At 38.5% G+C, this 12,780-nt stretch overlaps 3 protein-coding genes across 11 annotated transcripts; all 3 read right to left on the bottom strand.

The window, feature by feature from the left end:
* Positions 1-74: 74 nt before the first annotated feature.
* On the bottom strand, positions 75-7,999 carry LOC126594819 (uncharacterized). Of its 7 annotated transcripts, none has more exons than XR_007613439.1 (14): positions 7,509-7,999; positions 5,836-7,016; positions 5,346-5,742; positions 5,104-5,166; positions 4,596-4,668; positions 4,072-4,228; positions 3,665-3,956; positions 3,476-3,590; positions 3,157-3,324; positions 2,941-3,011; positions 2,379-2,838; positions 1,948-2,012; positions 1,430-1,480; positions 75-1,345 (listed from the first exon to the last, which is right to left on the bottom strand). XR_007613439.1 is itself a non-coding variant. In XM_050261071.1 (11 exons), the coding sequence occupies exons 1-11, from the start codon at positions 7,893-7,895 to the stop codon at positions 2,653-2,655; spliced, it is 3,090 nt and encodes a 1,029-aa protein (XP_050117028.1). In that variant the 5' UTR covers positions 7,896-7,999; the 3' UTR covers positions 2,242-2,652. The 7 variants fall into 7 exon arrangements, 1 of the variants encoding a protein (XP_050117028.1); XR_007613442.1 differs by having other exon boundaries at positions 1,430-1,468; XR_007613441.1 differs by having other exon boundaries at positions 2,426-2,838.
* A 647-nt stretch (positions 8,000-8,646) lies between these two features.
* LOC126595524 (heavy metal-associated isoprenylated plant protein 6-like) lies at positions 8,647-9,492 on the bottom strand. Its single transcript, XM_050261800.1, has 4 exons — positions 9,435-9,492; positions 9,287-9,318; positions 9,103-9,184; positions 8,647-8,959 (listed from the first exon to the last, which is right to left on the bottom strand). The coding sequence occupies exons 2-4, from the start codon at positions 9,296-9,298 to the stop codon at positions 8,751-8,753; spliced, it is 303 nt and encodes a 100-aa protein (XP_050117757.1). The 5' UTR covers positions 9,299-9,318; positions 9,435-9,492; the 3' UTR covers positions 8,647-8,750.
* LOC126595523 (uncharacterized) lies at positions 9,459-11,129 on the bottom strand. 3 transcript variants are annotated; one of them, XR_007613572.1, is made up of 4 exons: positions 10,712-11,129; positions 10,523-10,604; positions 9,615-9,879; positions 9,459-9,512 (listed from the first exon to the last, which is right to left on the bottom strand). XR_007613572.1 is itself a non-coding variant. In XM_050261799.1 (3 exons), the coding sequence occupies exons 1-3, from the start codon at positions 10,781-10,783 to the stop codon at positions 9,713-9,715; spliced, it is 321 nt and encodes a 106-aa protein (XP_050117756.1). In that variant the 5' UTR covers positions 10,784-11,129; the 3' UTR covers positions 9,519-9,712. The 3 variants fall into 3 exon arrangements, 1 of the variants encoding a protein (XP_050117756.1); XR_007613574.1 differs by having other exon boundaries at positions 9,459-9,505; XM_050261799.1 differs by lacking the exon at positions 9,459-9,512 and having other exon boundaries at positions 9,519-9,879.
* Between the last annotated feature and the right edge of the window lie 1,651 nt (positions 11,130-12,780).

The raw sequence follows: 12,780 nt of genomic DNA, 5'->3' as shown, positions 1-12,780 counted from the left end.
GATGACACCGCTGAAAACGAGCTCTACGCCAAACTTAAACGAGGCACACGTCTCGTTGATTTAACAAGAGTATATATAAAGATTCAGTGAAATTAAACAATTTTCGGCATCAAACGTTGGAGAACAAATCCATCTCCATACAGAATTGATTGAAATATATAATATCAACAGTAGTTGCCGTACTATATAGTAAATTAAGTATTACAAAAATTATGTCTCTATTCCCTTGCTATATGCATGTCCGTAACCAAAAAGGAAACAGACCCTTGCATCGTCTAATTTCGAATAAAACTTTGGTGGAAAATCGGAAACTGACTTTCTTCGCGTTGTAGACAGCAGGGATAAAGAGCAAATCTTGGCTATTGTAGCCACAAACAAAGAACAACACCACACCAAGAAAAACGGGCCAAGCCCCCTAAAAAATCAATCCAAATCCAAAAGAAGGATTGAAGAAATCAAAGACCCTCCTGGGTTTCATCTCCAATTACAAATCAACCCGGCTTAACGTGAACTAAGAGTATATTAGATCAGGGAAAAGTCGGCGGTGACATCAAACAAAAACCAGAGTAAAACCATAACTAATTACACCAAAAACACGTTACAAACCAAATTATGATAACAATCGAGCTTATCAATGATTCCAAAACTGGCATATGTGCATAAAACGAAAATGCAAGGTAATAATTGAAAACGGTGGACAAGAAAAATAGCATGTTCTGAAATTCAGAGTAAAATGAATGCATAGCATGTTCTTTCACGCTCATCAAACAAAACGGACAACAGAATCATAAGCAAATGGTATCCTTCAATTCATGATAACCTCACAGAGAAGTTGGGCTTAGAGAAAAATACGAGTAAAGCTATGATACTATGGAAGTACAACAAAAGATTTGAAGTGTTAAGAAAAAACTAAAGTCGGGTGTACCAGAGAAGCCAAAACAAATAAAGCACATCCGCACAGGCAATATTTTTGAGTAGCCAACAAATAACAAGAATCAACCTCTGAAGGTGCAGGCCGACAATGTGGCTTAACCTTATTTGATTTCATGGCATTGTATCCTTCCAGGTGTTCAAAAGTGCTGATCAATGTCGTGAAATCAAATAAGGTTAAGCAACCTCCATAAGTACATCAGTTTCAAGGGAAACTAATTATGCTAGTTATGTTTTAATTTTTCAATAGGAATTAAATTGTGTTTTCTTTAGGTTCCTAAAGTCTTAACACAACTGTTTTAGCCAGTGTCAAAGTTATAGCCTTATTTAAATTTCACTTCACACAAAATGCACACCAAGTTAGACATAAATATACTTACAGATGGCGCAGGAGCAGGAGCATGGGGGCCATACCCTAAAAACATAAGCACCAAAATTAATACTAAAGATCGTAATGAAATACACTGCACGTAAGGAGTAAATTCATAAGCTAACTTACTCTGAATTTGTTATAGATCCAGCAGCAGCCTCATGCCTCCTGTGCAAGTGCCTCCAGAATGGCCATGAATCAGATGCAATGCAATCTCATTAGGATATGTATGTATTTAAAAGGTAAAACAAACAAACAAAAAGTAACATACAACGCTCTCAAGCACAGACAAAGACTGAAAGAAAAACATAGATGTCTGAATACAACACGTCAAAGAAAACAAACATGACATGGTACAACGCATCAACTGAACCCTGATTTAGAAGTTCCAATGCACATTTCAGAATGCATGCACATGCACATACACTTCAGATAACTAATACTCGAGTAAGTAAATAAAGTAACCATCCTCACACCAAAAAGAAGCCAACTTAATCTAGAGCAGTGACACTAAGATTCAATTTAAATAGGTTTCCAAGCGACCCAGTAGCTTTATCTAGGAACAACAGAAAGGCAAAGCATGCAGCAGAATGACATTTATTTCCAAGTCCCTCACAATATTCTCCTAATAAGCAAAACCAAGGTACCTTCTCCTGGGTTCCTTTTAAGCATCTAAGCACTGGAGGGTTGCCTCATAGCATTATCACATATCCTGAATGAAAAGTCAAATTAGAATCTCCAGAACCCAAATAATTAAGAAACAGTGGCTATAAAGATACAACTGACAAAGGACATGAAAGTGAAGGATGTTTAACAAACCTACCAATCATAAACTAAATTTTAAAGACCACAATTACCGAAGAATGAACTCCAATACAAGCAACCAAGAAAAAAAAGTACATAGTAAGAGAGGAAAGTACAGAAAGAAAAATTCAAGTATATGTTTTGTAAACAACTGCTGAAGATAAATATATCTCCTGTTGTTCCACAGATTAAATTGCAGAAACCAAGTTCAGAATACACATATAATCATGATGGAAAATTAAAATGGATGTAATTAATTTTCATATTTGCCAACCATGAATGATTACAGGGGGAAAAGACGCCTTTGGCAAGTTGTCTTACGATAGAAACAGTACAATCCACTGAAAGAACCCCCGCCAGTAATGAGTACTCCTGACCAAAACATCACCCCCTTTTGACTTCAACCATGCCAAAACTGTGCCAAAAGCTCTCAGGCCATCACAGAGAAGAGAGATAATGCCCAATTATTAGAAACTGTATAAATTAGGTCAAATGTACAAATATCTAGCTCAATAGGAATTCTGGAGTCAGTAAAGCAGCAACAGGGTTCACTTGCCAGTGATGAATGGATGGTTCAAAGCTTGTGATACTGTCAACCTCTTCTCTGGATCCAATACAAACATTTTATCTAAAAGATCTTTAAAATCAGCTAGCATCTTTGCATTCTCACCAGAACCCGTAATAAGTGATCCAATATCTTTTGGCCTTATATTAAAAATCACCCGATTGATTGCCTGCACAAGAAGAATTTAAAACTCATACACTTGATAGGAAACCACAAAACTCTGATACTTGACAAGAAATAGATAGAAACAAGCCAGACAACAGATGCATACCTTCTTTGTAACAGGATCATCTTCTGTAGCATGGAAGTTCAGATCCTGATCAAAATGTTGATGTGTAAAAGCTCCCTATAAGAACAAAAACCAAGACATGAAAAACATTAGCAAAATGAATACCTTCTAGATACAAGGAACGGGCAAAACAGTAATGAGATGTTAGAACATATTCATACATAAACATAAAATGTTGGTGAATGTCAAACCCAATACTTGCCTTCCGAAGCATCTTCTTTGGGAAAGGGCCTTTCAGTTCCATGTGAAGACGTAGCATATCGTTGTTTGTAGCACCGGGAAAAAGAACTTTTCCTGTATAAAGTTCGTACAAACAGCATCCAACTGACCAGATATCCAGTGGATGATCATAAGGCAAGCCAAGAACTGCAACCAAGACATATCAAATACCAGATCAATATTTTACGTGGACATACTAATCATGTAGGATATATTTTAAAAACTGAATAATGCATCCCAATATCCCATGACTTGAAAAAACCAACATTAGCTCAACAGAAAAGAAAAGAAAAATTACTTATTTCAGGAGCACGATAAAAACGGCTGACGAGGTATGGTGTAACTTCATTCTTTCCAGCGAACATGGCATTACCAAAATCACACAGCTTCAACACATTTTTTGACTCATTTACCTGAAACATAAATTACTATGAGAAACATAAATGATTCGAGATACAATCCAATCAACAGAGTAGCAAACACCTACCAGCATGTTATCTGGCTTTATATCACAATGAAGGACACCACAGTTCTTTAAATGCTTCAGTGCAATAAAAAGTTGCTTAGCATATTCTCTGACGCCAGTTAGCTTAAGACCAATATTGCGCCCAAACTTCTTTAAGACCTCGCGAAGATTCATTTGAAGGGATTCAAACACTAAACAAAGATGATTTCGATACTTGAAACTCGACAGAAAACGAACACAGTGGCGCTTATTATCTGGATCATGACCCGCTAATTTCTTCAATATGGTCAACTCAGTCATACCAGCCTTTAACCTATTCACATAAAAGCAGCAAGAAAATAGGTAAAAGAGTAATAGCAATTCATTTGTTTTTGGGGGGGGGGGGGGGGGGGGCTAATAGCAACACAAGTGGTATCATAATCACTTACATAGTGTCATTGCTCCGTATAATCTTAATTGCCACTTCTTCAGGTTCACCATTACCAACTGTAAGGTTCTTTGCACGGACTACTGTTGAAAAGACACCCTTCCCATGAGCAGCAGTGATTTCATACCGTGCATCAAGTAATTCTCCGAAACGGTGACCTACAAAGGAACATCATAACAAATGAGAAAAGTAAAAATACAGTACGAAAAAAAATGTCTTGGATGAAATATCAACCTAGGCAATCAAGTAACGCAGCATTATATTCTGTACAAATTCGAATGCAACCGAGAACAGTAAACAGGGAAGAATAGGGTAGAAACTAATTCAGCCAATAAGAGAGAACATGGGTTGGGCTATATGGAGATGCAAGATTTTTTTAGAGCACTGCATGAAGAAAAGGGGGAGGCATGGCAATGCAACTGTTAACTGAAAGAGACCATTAAAAGCCTATCATAGGTGGGGAAAATTCCTAGCAAGAAATAACAATAATTAGAAAAGACATATTAGAACTGGTCATATACTTACTGTAGTACCCTTCTGCATCATCCCAGTTATCATGAAGACCACTCCTTTCAATTCGTACATGATCTCCTTTTCCCTGCACACGAAATAGTGCAAAAGATTTAAGTCTAGCACTCCAGTTAATCTTCCAAATGAGACACAATGAGAAAAACGTTGTTCAGATATTGCCCGTATGAAACTGTTGAATGAAATTAAAGAAACTGCAGTTGTGAATACAAATTCACAACAACTATGACAAAATCAATCACAAATGAATAAACACGTGAACTGAAGCGCAAAGTAACAAGCAACGTGAACAAAGGCCAAAGCTTTCTCATTGTTGTCCATGCAAGACAAAAACATGTGCACATTAAACCAAACTAATACCAGATCAACCAAATGCAAGTTATTCAGGATATAAGATTAGACCCATATTTACTTAACTCTCTATGAATTTCTAATCCACGCCATAATTGCAAGCACAAAGTTGCACTGCATAGGGAACTAACGTATGCATGACACTGAGACTCACCAATTTTCGTACTCCAACCGGGGTCTCACCAAAGATATCATCAACGCCAACAGCTCCTTCACTCTGCACGAGTTGAAAATAAAAATCACATAAGTCAGTTAAATTCAAAACCTAGCAAGTCAAGTGTGGATGTAAGAATATAAAACTTCGGGTTCCACAACAAATGAATCTATGTTTTCATAATAAAAAAAATATTCATAAAAAAATCTGGATAATATGAATTTCAGGATGAGTGGACTGACCTCTGGAGTACCCTCTCCAAGCCCTGTGGCACCAGAAGGCATTCTAGAAGTATCAGCACCATTCTGCTGAGGTGAAACAGAAAATGCAGCAACAGACACATCTCCATCACTCCTTCCATCATCAGTTTCTAGACCAGGTTGGACAGCAGCTGCTGATTGCTCAAGATGATCTGCAGGACCTTTATCTGCTGATTGCTCCAAAGGCTGAGGCTCAAATTGCTGCTGCAACCGTGACTCAGTTTGTTCTTGTAGACCCAACTCATTTGTTTGTTGTGACTGCTGACTTTTATATTTTTCTAAGATGGCTTGTTTTATTCTTCGAGACTCTTCCTTTATTCTATCCACATCATCCTCTTCCTGGCCAGCAACTTGAATGCCTTCTTCTTCATCTTCATCTCTACATAAAAAAAATTAAAAAAAGAGGAATATATGCATCAAAGGTAAAAAAAGGGTAAGGGAGGGGGTGGCGTGTTTCAAAACAAGCAACTACCTTTCTTTCGTGCCTTCATCACCTTCAACAGAATAATTCTTTGGACTCTGTACCTTTCCCGGATCAGTTTTACTTCTTCTGTCCTGGTCATATTCTTTTTCATCATGCCTTGATCGAGCAGAATGTTTATGCCTATCTCGATTTCCATAGCTATCCTCATGATTTTCATATTTCTCCCTCTCCATAGCTCGACCCCTATCCCAGTCTCTATCATCTCGCCGCTCCCATTTTCGGTCTGTATTTCTGTCCCTATCTCGGCCCCTCTCCATATTTCTGTCCCTATCATCCTTGACCCTGTCCCTGCTCCTATTATTATCATCCCTATTCCTGTCCCTGCTCCTATGCCGCTCTTCCCTTCTCCTTTCCATATCAACCACTCTTTCCCTGCTATGGTCTCGTCCTATTCCTCTTTTCCTGTCACTACTCCTTTCTCTTTCTTTCTCCCTTCTCCGTTCCCTGTCCCTGATTCTTTCTTGATCTTTCTCCCTTCTCCGTTCCTGATCCGCCTCCCTCTCCCTACTTCTCTCTCTTTCTCGACTACGGCCTAATCCAGAGTATCTGCTATACCTAATATTGTGTTCCCTTTCATCATCCCTCATCAGATCAACACTGTCAATACCCCGAGCCATTCCTTCATCATCAGAGCCGCGCACAGCCTTGCTTTTCTGAACATATATTGAGCTGTCCCGTTCATGATAACATCTCCTTTTCGAAAGAGACTCTTCTTCTATTACACTACGGGAGCGAGATCTCTCCCTCACAGGATCGTATGACCTTGATCTGCTCCTACCGTGCAGCTCATCACCGCGCCTATCACCAGATGGTGAGCGCACCAAGGTATTGTATTTGTCCCCACTACTTCCAGATGACGCCTTTTTTCGATATGCTAATTTACCTCTGTCTTCTTTTTCATCATCATAGTAATTCTTTCGCTTATCACTTCCTCTAGAAGGGGACCCAAACTCCCTGTGTCGCCTCTTCTCCTCTTTGTGAAAAGCCAAATCTCCATTGGCATCATCCTTTACACTACCACTGGAAACTAATTCATCTTGAGGCTCAACACTAGAATCTATAGGCAAACCAACCTCATTCCAAGACTTACCAACAAAATGACCGCTGGTATCATCATCACCACTGAGGTCCCCCCCAGTTTTTGTATTTTTATCAATGTCATTGTCTCTCTGCCAAAAACACCACACAAAAAAAACGTAAGTGCACGAATTGCAGTAATTAACACCAATCCGAGGACAACAAATAAAAAAAGTTAGTTAATAACATAATATGCAATGTAACCAACTCTTACAAATTAACAGTAAGTCATCAGTCTTCTTTGATTGAAACGCCTAGGGTAACTTCTTTTGCAATTGATTCATGTTCGGCTAGTGCAAGAGCGGGTTCTTACATATGTATGAAACAATGGCACTGACTCAGCCACTTGAACAAGCTCTCACCAAACAACATTTCATCATACAGTTGAGAACGAAATATAAAACTCTTTTGGCCACTGAAACTACCAAATTTCCAAGATTTTCAACTAATTAAATTTTAAAGAAATGAAAAGAAAATGAAAACCCATTTAAATTTGAAAACCAATTAATTATAAATTTCATGAAAACAAGCAAGCAACGGGCAAATGAAAAATCAGAAGAGAATGGGGGGAAATCAGAACACACCAGATTCCGCTTATTAGAATGATCGCCGACTCCAGGAGCCTCAATTTCACCAGACTCTGCATCAGAGCCCGCTGTCGTCTTCAAAACGCCGTCGTCCCGGCCACCGACACCCTCCTCGTCGAGAATTTCGCCTTCCTCCACGTCTTCAACAGGCATAGAACCATTGACACCGGAATCAGATAACTTAACAGGCGGCGATGGAGGAGCTTCGACATCGTCGACGACGGCCTTGGTCTCCTCTTCGCGCTTTTTGCTCCCGTGACGGTGACGGTGGTGGCGGCGGTGGTGTCTGTGCTTGTGGCGCTTGGACGACTTCTCGACGGCCTCGTCGTCGTCGGAAGAGGCCCGGCGGTGCTTGCGATGTGAGTCCTGGGCGTCGCTGGCCATCGGGAAATCTAGGGTTAGGAGCTGGTTTTTTGTCGTTTTTATGCTTTTGGGGTTTTGTCAGAGAGTCGTGAGCCAGCGAGATATTTCGTCTTAATTTATGAGATTTTTTGAAGAAAATTATATATACTTTTGAGATTTGAGACTGGGAACGTGACGTATGGGTTTCCTTATTGAATCGGGACAGCAACGTCAAACGCTGCGTTTGAATGGTCTTCTATTTTATGTTTTATTTTCTTGTATCCATTTATTGATTCTATATTTTGTCCGTTGATCGACTTATTGGGCCTATATTAGACCACCTCCACCCCACATGAATACACTCTGGGCTGTTGGGCAATCCAATACTCAGGGCGGAATCACCAGACCCACTGATTAGAGAACTAACGTCAGGCTGACATCAGCCACGTTAACATTTTTTTTTTTGCCAAACGCACACTTTAAATGCGCTAAATCTGACGATTGAGTCGACTAATAGACAAATTTGGGGTCCGCGCGCAGGCATTCAGCTGAGGTTAGGGAAGGGGGCTATGTGGCTTTCTCTAGCCGTTGGATTTCCAGCAGTTAAAAAATTCTAAAATTGAAAATAACCGCTAGCAAACGTGGCAAAATCTGGGCCGTTAGATATTTTGATCAACCGTCCAAAATTTTAGGACTTAAAAAAAGTTATATCATTACCGTTCAAGTTATGTGTCAAAAGTGCTTCCAAACGATCTTTTATTTTGAAAGAATATTTTTTCATGAAGTAAAAAAGTTTTTTATATCACTCATGAAGAGGTTTTATTGGATTAAGAAAGGTGGTTAGGGAAACAAGAACAATGGCATACTAATGTACATATAATGATTGCTAACAAACAACTAGAAGCAATATACTTGGTGTGGTCTACAAGTAGTAATCATAGCCTTTTGCTCCATTTGTTCAGTGCTGCCATCAAACTCTTGGATTTCCAGAATTTCAACTCTACGGTTCATCTTTTTCCTCATCTTTATCGCCACGTCTGCAGGTACAAACCTCCCGCACACGCTCACCTTGCGTTGCTGCTTCTCAACCAAATGTTTCTCTATTTCTTCAACACAAAACAAAGATATCGGATTATTAGTTTTCGGACATATTAGAATATGTATACATATATGTTGCTCCTTTGATAAGACGATAGTTTAAACTTCTCTAATTTAAGGACCTCGATGTCTCCATCTACAGATATCTTACCTTTCATATTTAGAAGGATTCTTCTTATTTTTCTGCAGCATCCATTGCAGTCAACATTGAGCCTCATCACCATGCAACAATACTGCAGCAATTCATGCACAAAACAAAGACGTATAGCCATGTCAGAATCTCCGGTTTTTCGGTAAATCGAAACTTAAACTGTTGAGAAAATCACAGAACTTGCCTTTGCTGCCATGAAGTTGGAATTGCCAGAACCTGAGATGAATTTTTGTTGCTTTTTATTATTTGGGGGAGAAAAGGTCGATGGAAGAAAGTGCTTGTGGAATATTTGAAAAATGTGAAAGATTGTGAACCAAAATGATATTCTGCACCTTTGGAATCTGGTTATGTTCAAGTTAAGAAAGAGGCTTTTAGTTCCTTCAACTTCACCATAAAGCTTTGCCTGTTTCCTGACATTATGGCAAGGTTAAGCATCACTTTTCTTCAACTCAAAGGTTTATGTTACAGAAATCCAGTCCCCAAAACACCATGGAATCGAACAACGGACTTACTTATGTACATATCAAGGCGAGAAAAAAACAAAAATACATGTCGAATTCAAAGAATGAGGAACGCTTCTGTTGGGACTTATTCGGCTTGGAATATTCAATCAACATGAGGAAGAACGAAGCATCCTTCGAATCAACGAAAATTTGTTTAGAGGTTTTTTGTATACTGCAGGGACTAGCCGAGTGGATGGAACTTTGGCCGCACCGGGATATTTGCATACGAGCGTCACCCTCTTCTCCGACACATTCACCACAACCGATTCTACCTCTGCTCAAGCATGCAAACAATGTTACATGTTTACTGTGCTAATAAAACAACACAGTGCTATCAAATTATCTGGAACGTCCGTGAAAGCACATGCAGAGGTGGTCCAATTTTGGTAAACAAGATGCCCTAAAACATGACTAGCAGACAATCATGTACAACTGGTATGAACATGTAGCAGCAGCTTTATTTATAGTCTTTCACTCTTTCCTGGCCAAGGACATTTTGTCACTCTGAGTTAAAGAAGTTACCTACTCACTACTGCAGCTAAAGTTCATGGCTCTCAACCACCATAAAAGAACTTATTGTTCATATGTCCTCGATAATGAGTTAATTTAACGCCGCCAACAAAACATACTAACAAGTTCGATGCACAATTGGGGGTTGTTGTATCTCCATATATTTCTGTAGCATAAACACTGCATCTTTGTATATACTATTTTACCTCTAGTCGTATTTTTTGCGGGCATACCAAAATTGGTAAAGTTATGCGGAGTTGTACTGTTTATGCAACAAATATTCTCCGTGCGGGACGTACATTATGTTGCGTAAACAGTGCAGGTAAAACTGTATGAAGATACATGAACCCCAAATTATACAAATGCAGATTCCAAATCATGTTAACGAAGAGGATGAGGAAACGTACCACCCATTTTTGACATAATGTCAGAAAGTCTCTTCTGGCAATCACTACAGCTTACATCAGCTGAGAGAACAACTTCCTGCAGCTGTTTTCAGCAACAACAAAAACTAAAGAAATGATAAGACCTGAATGTAAAAGAAGGAATCCTGAGAGAGAGAGAGGGAGAGGGAGAGAGAGAGGGAGGGAACAAACCAGAGGCATGGACAAGGATTCAGCAGAGGCAAGACTGGTTGCGGGAGAAAGCGAAAAGCTCTGAGACTTCATGCCGATTCCGAATCCTGCAGGGAGCTTCTTCTTAAGCCATGATGATGAGTACCACTGCAGGCCGTGATCCCACTACTTAAACACAACAGCAATTAGATCGTCGTCATCACGAAGAAAGTAAGTTGGAAAGTTGAAATCTCAATCTCATGAGGGTAAGTAGAAAATGATCAAGCAGCGGCTTTCCCCGACTGACAGAGCCTTACTACTTTTTTCAAGCAATTGAGTTCTTCAGTAAAATTAGTAATTTTAGACTCAGTTCCGGTTGGTGGAAGGAGAAGGATACAACGAAACAAAAACTTGTTAAAACAGCAACGGCAACGAAGTGTCTTTTCCTTACTTTATATCCCCCGCTCCCCACCCAAAACAGCAACAGCAACAGCAACGAAGTGTCTTTTCCTTACTTTACATTTGCCCTCGGTGTAAGATTTTCTTTCCTTCTATTCCATCGTATTTAAACGGTTATAATTACGCCACCACGTCTACATTCCCCCCCCCAGTAAAACAGCAACAGCAACGAAGTGTCGTTTCCTTACTTTATATTTGCCCTCAAAGTAGAATTTTCTTTCATTCTATTTCCTCATATTTAAACGGCTACAATTACGCCACATCTATATCTTTTTTTCCTCCCCCCCCCCGCGAACAGCAACGAAGTGTCTTTTCCTTACTTTATTTTTGCCCCCTTATCTGGAGTATGATTTTTTCCCCTCCTAATCTCTCTTCACTTCCATTCTCTCCTATTTAAAATGTTATAGTTACGTCACGTCTACATCTTGTTTTGAATATTTTATATAAAAAAATAAGACAAAAAGAAAAGCGTGAGAGGAGATGATGGAAGGAAATGGTTATAGGAGGGATAGAATCCTACTTCTCCCTCTACAGCACTGGTATTTCCTTCTCCATACTTGATGCGACAACACTTCTACATGACAGTGATGTCGTAGGACAATACTCATTGCGATACAGCTGTATTTTAGAGCCAATTATGTATTTAATTTTGCAGGTTAGTCGTCGATTTGGTGGATAGAGTTTTTAGTGTACTGTATCATAATATCTGTGATTGGATCAATGGCGTAGCCACACCAAAGGTTACGGTGGGCTGCGGCCCAGGGAAAGTCTGTGGCAATATATATATATATCTATATATATATATATATATATATATATATATATATATATATACTTTGGTGTATAGTCTATATAATAGATAAAAAAAATAAAGAAAATTAATGAAAATGGTTTGAAAACTTTGAGTTTTAATGATAAAGACAAAATAAAGGGTAAAGTGAATAGTACCATGATTGACTTTTTAGTGTAAAAATGTGATTTTTCGTTAAAGTGAACAGTACCAGGTGCTTTTCGTTAAAGTTCCCAAAAAAATATGCAAGAAGAATTATTTTTAATGAAACTAGCCCAGTGAGTATTTAGCACAACTAAAAATATAAAAATTATATTGAAAATTATGATGTCATTTTGTTCAAGATTATTCTGTTTTGATTTAATGGGGTTTATATTGGTTTAACCAATTTTTTTTTTAAGATTGCTTTTACTTCTACTTTCAGTGTTTTGCTTTGTGCTAGTTGTGTGGTTATAATTGAGATATCTAGTTTTCTATCTTCTTGTGTTTAAATCTAAATATATGTGAAATTTGTTGATTCATTGTAATTTTTGTAGTTTGCAATTGCGAAGCTTATTAAGTTCATGCCAAGCAAATTTTAAGCATACAAACAGAAAAGTTAAACTTAAATTTTTGCATACAATACCTATGTAACAAAAAAACACATTTGATTTTAAGATAATTTTTTTAGCTAGCCCACTCATAAAATATTTTCTGCCTCCACCCTTGGATTGGATACTTAAAAAAAAATTCAATAACTTTAGTATTACGACGTTTGGTGTAGGACCGAGTTCTCGGTACATTGAAAACTTTCTCATTTTGGTAGGCTCTGCCTAATGTTATATCTGTTCTTGCAAGTTTTCGGAAAAGGGATCCTCGCCAG

Source organism: Malus sylvestris, chromosome 13, assembly GCF_916048215.2.
Source record: "Malus sylvestris chromosome 13, drMalSylv7.2, whole genome shotgun sequence".
Taxonomy (NCBI): domain Eukaryota; kingdom Viridiplantae; phylum Streptophyta; class Magnoliopsida; order Rosales; family Rosaceae; genus Malus; species Malus sylvestris.
Note: the sequence above shows the minus strand (reverse complement) of the source record. Positions and strands in the feature narration are given on the sequence as shown.

Bases quoted from the DNA above. Each gene is read 5' to 3' on its own strand.
- LOC126594819 (XM_050261071.1), bottom strand. From the start codon at position 7,895: ATGGCCAGCGACGCCCAGGACTCACATCGCAAGCACCGCCGGGCCTCT. The intron at 4,229-4,595 runs GTAAGTATATGA...GTTCCTTTGTAG, and splicing joins TGATGCAGAAGGGTACTACA to GTCACCGTTTCGGAGAATTA. The intron at 3,957-4,071 runs GTAAGTGATTAT...TTATGTGAATAG, and splicing joins ATACGGAGCAATGACACTAT to GTTAAAGGCTGGTATGACTG.
- LOC126595524 (XM_050261800.1), bottom strand. The intron at 8,960-9,102 runs GTAAGATATCTG...TTTGTGTTGAAG, and splicing joins AATCCTTCTAAATATGAAAG to AAATAGAGAAACATTTGGTT.
- LOC126595523 (XM_050261799.1), bottom strand. From the start codon at position 10,783: ATGAAGTCTCAGAGCTTTTCGCTTTCTCCCGCAACCAGTCTTGCCTCT. The intron at 10,605-10,711 runs GTTTGTTCCCTC...TGCTGAAAACAG, and splicing joins AATCCTTGTCCATGCCTCTG to CTGCAGGAAGTTGTTCTCTC. The intron at 9,880-10,522 runs GTACGTTTCCTC...ATGCTTGAGCAG, and splicing joins CATTATGTCAAAAATGGGTG to AGGTAGAATCGGTTGTGGTG.